The sequence below is a fragment of the Chiloscyllium plagiosum genome, unplaced genomic scaffold (genome assembly GCF_037043375.1).
Source record: "Chiloscyllium plagiosum isolate Xiang-an unplaced genomic scaffold, Cpla_swu_hap1 HiC_scaffold_40, whole genome shotgun sequence".
NCBI lineage: Eukaryota > Metazoa > Chordata > Chondrichthyes > Orectolobiformes > Hemiscylliidae > Chiloscyllium > Chiloscyllium plagiosum.
Genome location: NW_028270178.1, coordinates 38,031,682 through 38,040,324, shown reverse-complemented (window position 1 = coordinate 38,040,324; position 8,643 = coordinate 38,031,682). Strand labels below are relative to the sequence as shown.

The 8,643-nt window shown below is 50.4% G+C and overlaps 1 protein-coding gene across 1 annotated transcript; it reads left to right on the top strand.

Moving 5' to 3' along the window:
• Positions 1-216: 216 nt before the first annotated feature.
• Positions 217-8,238, top strand: LOC148138475 (uncharacterized). The gene is made up of 2 exons (XM_087981495.1): positions 217-354; positions 5,471-8,238. The coding sequence occupies exon 2, from the start codon at positions 5,803-5,805 to the stop codon at positions 7,732-7,734; it is 1,932 nt and encodes a 643-aa protein (XP_087837621.1). The 5' UTR covers positions 217-354; positions 5,471-5,802; the 3' UTR covers positions 7,735-8,238.
• Positions 8,239-8,643: the final 405 nt, after the last annotated feature.

Genomic DNA, 8,643 nt, shown 5'->3' with positions numbered 1-8,643 from the left:
CTTTGTTCCTGGGAAGGGAAATAAAAGTGCCGGAGATGGGGCTGGACAGCCGCATATCTCGCACAATTGGGGGCTCCTCCGGGATGAAATAATTATTGCCGGGGGTGGAAGTCTCTTCGGCTCACTAATCAAGCCTGATCATAACAAAGACGCGTCTAGTATATATTTATACTTCTCACTGATCAGCTTGGTCTGTTGGCCGTTGGCCAAGAGAGGCTGTGACCCGGCTCATTTAAAAATAATTTTGAATCCTGGAAAAGGAACACACGGACGAGTGTTGGGACGACCGGTTAGTGACTATACACGGGGGTACACACATTTAAAAAGGCCAGACAACTCCGTGCACGGATCAAGGTAAGAGATTTTTTTGTTCTTCCTTGTTGGCCACGTGGTTTTGACGGTCATCTGTGAAAACGCTTTAGGCGTTTAAGACCAGGACCGAAGATAAGCCACGGGAAATTGTGGTTTTGACGGTCATCTGTGAAAACGTTTTAGGCGTTTAAGACCAGGACCGAAGATAAGCCATGGGAAATTGTGGTTTTGACGGTCATCTGTGAAAACGTTTTAGGCGTTTAAGACCAGGACCGAAGATAGACCATGGGAAATCAGACTTCTAAATTTACTAAGGAGAAGTCAGGGAAGACTGCAAATGGGAAAGAAATACCCCCCGATAGTCCATTAGGTCGGAAGTTAAGTCTATGGACGGACAGTAGTAGAACAAAGGACTTAAAGAAAGAGACCATGATAAAATATTGTTGTTTTATATGGACCAAGGAACCTATCCGCGCCCCCTCGGTATTTGGCCCGAATATGGGTCTGATGAAGACTGGGTGTATCAAATCCTAAATGTATATGTTAACAGAAAACAACCGTTTGACCCAGAAGAGAGCAAATACGCCGCCGCCTGGCTGGCAGGCGATAGCGAGGGTCCCACGCGTCTCTATCCTCTGATTCCCCAAACAGACCCGAGGAAGCCCCAGAAGTCTTGGGACGTCCTCACCGACGGTTTGCCACCGTCTGCCCCGCCCCCGTATATACCACCCGCGCACGACCAGGCGCACGACCAGGCGTCCAGCGCGGACCTCCCTCCTGCGACGGATAAGTCCGATTCCCAGCAGGCTATGACCAGTGAGGCAGGGACTGCTGGGGGGAGCACAGGAGGGGGCGCAGAACCCACCCCAGGCACTAGGAAATCGGTCCGACTCGAGATGCGGAGGGGCCGAGAAGAGGGATTGAGAGCTGGGAGGAGTGACAATATTGAACAGCTGAACCCCTTACGAGAGGTGCCGTTTGGGAACGAACGGACCGGGTTCGTAGTACAACCTTTAAATTCTGGGGATATCCGGCAACTCCGTAACGAACTACCCCGTCTACTGGACGACCCCATCAGTGTGGGAACCCAATTAGATCAATTTCTGGGGCCCAGTATATACACATGGGCTGAACTGCAGGCCATGATGAGAATACTATTTAATTACGATGAAATTGTTATGATCCGGAATAGTGCAATGGCCATTTGGGATAGGGAGCATCAGGACGGCCCTCAGCATGGAGAGCAGAAGTACCCCTTAGAGGACCCCCGGTGGGATCATAACGACGCGGGGGGACGGGCCAATATGACAGATCTCAGAAGCCTTATAATCAGGGGGATCCAAACCTGCGTGCCCAAACAGCGGAATTTAGCGAAAGCATTCGAAGTTGGACAGAAAAAGGATGAATCCCCGAGTGAGTTTTTAGACCGTTTGCGGGAGTCCATGCGAAAGTATTCAGGTTTAGACCCCGATGGGGAAATAGGCAAGGGCATGCTTAAGGTGCACTTTGTGACTAAGTCATGGCCTGACATTCAGAAGAAATTACAGAAAGTGGAGGATTGGGCTGAAAAAGATGTTGCAGAATTATTACGGGAAGCACAGAAGGTGTACGTTCAGAGGGATGTAATAAGGGAGAAACAGAAGACAAAAATGATGGTGGCAGCTGTACGGGAAGCTTGTAAATCCACCGGAATGGGGGAGGGAGGTTATGGGGTGGAAAGAGGAATGTCGAAGAAAAGTTGGAGAGGGAGAGAAGCGAGACGGGGCAGAAGTGAGAGAGGAGGATTTTATGGATTTGAGCGGCCTCCAATGGCCGGATGTTACCATTGCGGGAAACTGGGACACTTCAAAAGGGATTGTCACGAGTTTAAAAGGGAGCGAGAAGGGATGAAATGGAGCGTGAACAAATGGATTAGGGAAGTCAGGGGAGGATCGGAACACGGGCCTACCAAGAACCCCTGGTAAATTTACGGGTGGGCCCATTTAGACAAGATGGTACCTTCTTAGTTGACACAGGCGCCGGCAGGTCCTCAATCCCCCTCCATTCTAGGGGGGTTGGCTTCCAGGCTAAAACATTAAACATTTCAGGAGTTAAGGGTGGGGTTTTTAGTGCGAAAATATTCGAACCACAACCCTTGCGGCTGGAGGAGGAGGAGCTCCAGGTGGAACTCCTTCACCTCCCCCATCTTCCCTATGGGTTGTTGGGACGGGATTTGATAGTCCGTTTCGGATTACGAATAGAAGTGGGAGAAGAGGATGAATTAGCCGTTACCATGTCATACCTTAGTGAGTCCCGATTGACAGAGATAGACCCTAGGGTTTGGGTCGCCAAAGGGAACCGGGGGGGGGGCTCGCAATTCGACCTGTGGAGGTAAAATTAAAGCCCCAGAGCCCCGACGTCAGAGTGCGCCAATACCCCATCTCTTGGGAAGGGAGGCAGGGTCTGAAGACAGTTATGGAAGACCTAATAAAAGATGGATTGGTAGAGCCCTGTATGTCACGATACAATTCCCCCATCCTGCCGGTCCGGAAGTCGGACGGGAGCTACAGAATGGTCCAAGACCTAAGGGAAATAAATAAAATCGTCCAAGTACGGCACCCTGTGGTACCGAACCCATACACTATTCTGGGGCGAATACCCCCGGACCACGGCTGGTTTAGTGTTATAGACTTAAAGGATGCCTTCTGGGCGTGTCCCCTGGACAAGGACAGTAGGGATTTTTTTGCTTTTGAATGGGAGGATCCTGATACTGGCAGAAAACAGCAGTACAGGTGGACCGTGCTCCCCCAAGGATTCATTTAGTCCCCGACTCTGTTCGGGCAGATTCTGGAACAATTATTGGAGGGACTAACCTTGTCCCTGGCCCTTAAGCTTATACAATACGTGGACGATCTCCTTTTATCCGGACCCGCGGAGGAGGACGTCCTACTTGGGACTAATGCCCTGTTAAATTACCTAGCTGAGAAGGGGTTAAGAGTGTGTCAGAAGAAGCTCCAATATGTCGAGAAAGAGGTTAAGTACCTGGGACACTTGATAAGCCAGGGACAGAAACGAATAAGTCCGGAAAGAGTGCGGGCAATAATCGAACTAGGCCTCCCAACAACCAAGAGGGAGTTGCGGAAGTTCTTGGGGCTCTTAGGCTATTGTCGGTTATGGATAGATGACTTTGCCCCCCTTACTAAAGACTTGTACCTAAAACTCATCGAGGAGGCACCCAATAGAATAAAATGGGAGGAGGAGGAGAAAAAGTTAATTGGAATTCTAAAAGAAAAATTGATGACCGCACCTGTTTTAAGCTTGCCGGATTTTAGTAAGACATTTCGTCTCTTTGTGAACTCCAGAAAGGGAACCGCTCTTGGAGTATTGACCCAGGATTGGGGGGGAAAAAAGGAAGCCCGTGGCTTTCCTGTCAAGAATTCTGGATCCAGTCTCCCGAGGGTGGCCGGAGTGTGTCCAAGCGGTGGCAGCCACGGCAAAGCTGGTAGAGGAAAGCAGGAAGTTGACTTTCGGGGCCCCCTTGACAGTCACTACTCCCCACCAGGTTAGAACTATCCTGAATCAGAAGGCCGGAAGGTGGCTGACTGACTCGAGAATTCTGAAATATGAAGCCATACTGTTAGACCGAGAGGACCTCCGAATAGAAGTCGGGGGCTGCCAGAACCCGGCGGACTTCCTTTGGAAAGGGGAAGGGGAGGAGGAACTGGAACATTGCTGTTCAGACATAATAGAGTACCAGAGTAAAGTGAGGGAAGATCTGAGGGATACCCCCTTGCATGCAGGAAGGCGGTGGTACATTGACGGGTCCTCTCGGGTGATAGATGGGAAAAGACACAACGGTTATGCAGTCATTAGTGAGACTGGTTGGGAATTAGTGGAAAGTGGACGGCTACCGAATGCCTGGTCTGCACAAACATGCGAATTGTACGCCTTGCACCGGGCTTTGAGGAATTTAAAGGGAATAGCCGGGACGATATACACTGACTCTAAGTATGCCTTTGGGGTAGTACACACCTTTGGGAAGATCTGGAAGGAAAGGGGAATGATAAATAGCAGAGGAAAGGAGTTGGTCCACGAGGAACTAGTAGCCATGATCTTGGAGGATTTGTTGCTGCCACAAGAGATTGCTGTAGTACATGTGAAAGGGCACCAGAAAGACGATAAAATAGAGACCCTGGGGAATCAATTGGCAGATGAACAGGCAAAATTGGCCGGGATGGGGAAGGAAGTAATAAACTGCCTGGTAAGGATTCCCCAGATATCTGAAATTACCGAAGTGCCCACGTTTACTGACAAAGAAGAAACTCTTCTTGCGTCTCTGGGGGGTACAAAGGATAGGGAAGGGAAGTGGACCTTACCCGATGGCCGCCAGCTACTAAATCGACCGTTGACGCGGGACATTATTGCCCGTCTACACCAAGGGGGTCACTGGGGCGTCCAGGCACTGTGTGATGCCTTCCTGCGCCGATATGCTCACCCTGGTCTGTACACGGTAGCCAAGCAGGTCACAGGAGATTGCATAACATGTCGAAAGATTAACAAAAGGGGGCTGCGGCAGCAAGCAAGACAAGGGGGTAGGAGTCCGGCCTATAGGCCGTTCGAGTATGTCCAGGTAGATTACACTGAGCTCCCCCCCATAGGTCGCCTGAAGTATCTATTAGTAATAGTAGATCACCTGACAGGATGGGTGGAAGCTTTCCCCACTGCCACGGCAACAGCAACTCAGGTTAGCAAAATTCTACTCGAACAAATCATCCCACGATTTGGGCAACCCCGCGCTATTGACTCTGACCAGGGGAGCCACTTCACCTCGACCGTCCTCCAGAATGTACTGCAAGCAATGGGGATTGACTGGGATTTGCACACCCCCTGGCATCCCCCCTCCTCGGGCAAGGTCGAAAGAATGAACCAGACCATCAAAAAGCAGCTAACCAAACTCACTAGTGAAATCGGCCTGCCTTGGACCAAATGCCTACCCCTTGCCCTATTGCAAATTCGCACCCAGCCAAGGCGGGATTTGGGCGTCTCCCCTTTCGAAATGCTGTTTGGCCTCCCATTCCATGGGCCGAAGGGGGAACCTCCTGTATTCGTGTCTCGGGATATGTTTGTGCAAAAATATGTGGTGGCTCTGGGGTCTGCTCTATCTCGTTTACGCCAACAGGGACTTTTGGCACAGACGCCGCCCCTCGAGTTTGCGGTGCACACCATCAAGCCGGGTCAGTGGGTCCTGATTAAAAACTGGAAGCAGCGTACCCTCGAACCAACTTGGGACGGTCCCTTCCTGGTACTTTTGACGACCGAAACGGCTGTCCGTACGGCCGAAAAGGGCTGGACACATTACACTCGAGTCAAGGGACCAGTGCCACAACCGACGGAGGACGAACGAACCTCTCTGACAAAGGCAGCTAAGGAACAGAGACCCTGAGAACAAACTAATCGGACTTTGGCGAGTCTAAAGGAACTGTGCCCTCTGGCTAAAGGTGTCGCGACAAAATGCGGTCAATCATATTGTTAACTTGCTTTGCCATTATCCTTGGGCTGGGTCATAGTGTGCGTGTTACCCAATTTGGCCTCCGAAAAAAACAAGTAGAGGACCGTCAGTGGTTCTCCATTTCCGTGCTTGCCAACAAGCCAACACAGACATTTAGCTTAGACCTATGTGGGTTGGTGCCCTGCAGGACTAAAAGTGAACTGAATCAAACTAAACGGAACCTAGAGAGAGAAAGGAGATTCCAGGGTCAGGCGTTAGTATTACAATTGCATGGTAGGGAAGGCATACATAGGCCTCCAGCCCCCGCGGTCCAGGCTATGGTGTCAGTTGTCCGTGATCCCATCACCCCTGGACAGGATTGTGGGCAGAATCAGTGCAATCCGCTCTATCTGACCATAAAGAACTTGGGAAACAACGGGGCGAGCCTTAATGGAACAATACTGGGTATTAGAGTTGGGGGCCAGGCAGGACAGGAGGGGGTGCAGCTGTGCTGCACGTATATCACGGTCATTGAAGCTGAGTCTGGGGGCTCATCCACCACCGACGAGCAGGGCAAAATTAGAATAATTGAGGTGACGGATTTGGAAAAGACCTTTGAAATAGAAACGGGATACGGGGAGGCGAATGCCTGGATGGAATGGGTCAAATATACTGTGAGGAGCATGAAAAAGAGTGATTGCTACGCATGCACGGGTGCCCGCCCTAACCCTCAGGTGGTCCCATTCCCGCTGGGATGGGAGAAACACCCACGATCCTTGGACTGCATGATAAGGCTGTACCAGGACCGAGAGGCCTGGAACGACTCCACTTGTCGACCCTTGAGTTTGAAGTTTCCCCCCGTCAGGTCTGAGGGGGCGCCCCGCCCGCCATCATTCTCAGGGGTAACGGGTACGCACCAGGCCTGTGTCTCTCGGACAGGACTACAGTGGGACAACGATGTGGGGACATTTGACAAGTGCAGCGGATCAATTCGGCTGGTCAATGAAACTACTGGGGGCGGGAATTACTCCCACATTCATGTGCCTAGGGCAGACCTCTGGTGGTACTGTGGTGGGAGGATTCTGCGACAGACCCTGCCCCGAAAATGGACGAGCACTTGCGCAATCGTTCAATTGGCCATCCCATTCACCCTGGCATTCGAAAAACAAGAGCAACTCCGTTCCAGTGGAAGAACTGAGAGAGCTTTGGAGACCTCTTTCGATGATAACATATATTTAGATGCCATAGGGGTCCCCAGGGGTGTTCCTGACGAGTACAAGGCTAGGAACCAGATAGCGGCGGGTTTTGAGTCGTCACTGTTCTGGTGGGTGACTATCAATAAGAACGTGGATTGGATTAATTATATTTACTACAATCAGCAGAGGTTCATTAATTATACCCGGGATGCAGTGAAAGGAATAGCAGAACAACTGGACGCCACTAGTCGGATGACGTGGGAAAATAGGTTGGCCTTAGACATGATGTTGGCAGAGAAGGGGGGTGTTTGTGTCATGATAGGCACTCAGTGCTGCACTTTCATCCCCAACAACACAGCCCCTGATGGGTCCATCACCCGCGCCCTGGATGGACTCACCACATTGGCGGACGAACTGGCCGAAAACTCGGGCATCGACTCTGGCCTCACGGACTGGTTGGAAGCTTGGTTCGGTAAATGGACGGGGGTGGTCGTTCCCTTTCTTGTCTCATGTATAGTGGTGGCAGGGGTACTCACTGCCCTTGGGTGTTGTGTTATTCCCTGCGTCCGGGGATTAACTCAACGACTGATCGAAACCGCCCTTACTAAGAGGGATGTTCCCTATGGGCAGGTTGAACGAATGAATCTCGAGATGGAACAACGTGAATCCCTCTTGGGCGGCGGTAGTATTAGAGATGGGCAGTTTGATGAACGAGCTCAGGAGTTATTAAACGCCCTGGAGAAGAAACTTACGGTTTAAAAATTACAGGTCGTAAGAAAAGACACGGGGGATTTGTAGGGGGTAGTGTAATTTTTAAATGGTTAGCTGCATTTTAGTCTTTTCTACCTTATAGTAAACACAAGTGCCTTATAGTAAACACAAGTGCCTTATAGTAAACACAAGCAGACACTCGAAACCGGTGCCGGACCTCCCCCATGTTTTATGAATGAAACAATTGTAACAGCTTTCCTCGATAGCTGAGAGACCGCCCTTAACCACAGTTGTACAACATCATCCATATAAGGAAAGAACGGGGAACTCGAACACTGATTGGCCATGTGAGTAACAAAATAATCGCAGGCACCAGAACCCAAATAAGGAAAACAGTGGGGAACCCTAGCACTCGTTGGTCAAGACAGCAGTAGGAGACCCAGCCCACATTTACGTGTATATAATGTGTGGAGATTATGATTAAGGGGTGTGTGTGCCATTTGTTTCCTCACACCCGACTTTGCAAAGTTGAATGAAAAGTTTTGGACAGACTCCTCCGTGTCTTTGTTCCTGGGAAGGGAAATAAAAGTGCCGGAGATGGGGCTGGACAGCCGCATATCTCGCACAATCATCCTCGGAAAATGCACTTTCACTGTCTCCGTATCTAATCCTCTGATTATCTTGTTTGTCTCTATCAAATCGCCTCTTAACCTTCTTCCTTACAATGAGAACAGACCCAAGTCTCTAAGCCTTTCCTCATAAGACCTTCCCTAGGCAACAGCCTGGCAAATCTTCTCTGTACCTCTTCCAATGCTTCCACATTCTTCCTGAAATGGGGCGACCAGAACTGTACACAATATTCCAAGTGCGGTCGCACGAGAGTTTTGTATAGTTGCAGCATGACATTGCGGCTCCGGAACTCAATCCCTCTACCAATGAAAGGCATAACACACCGTA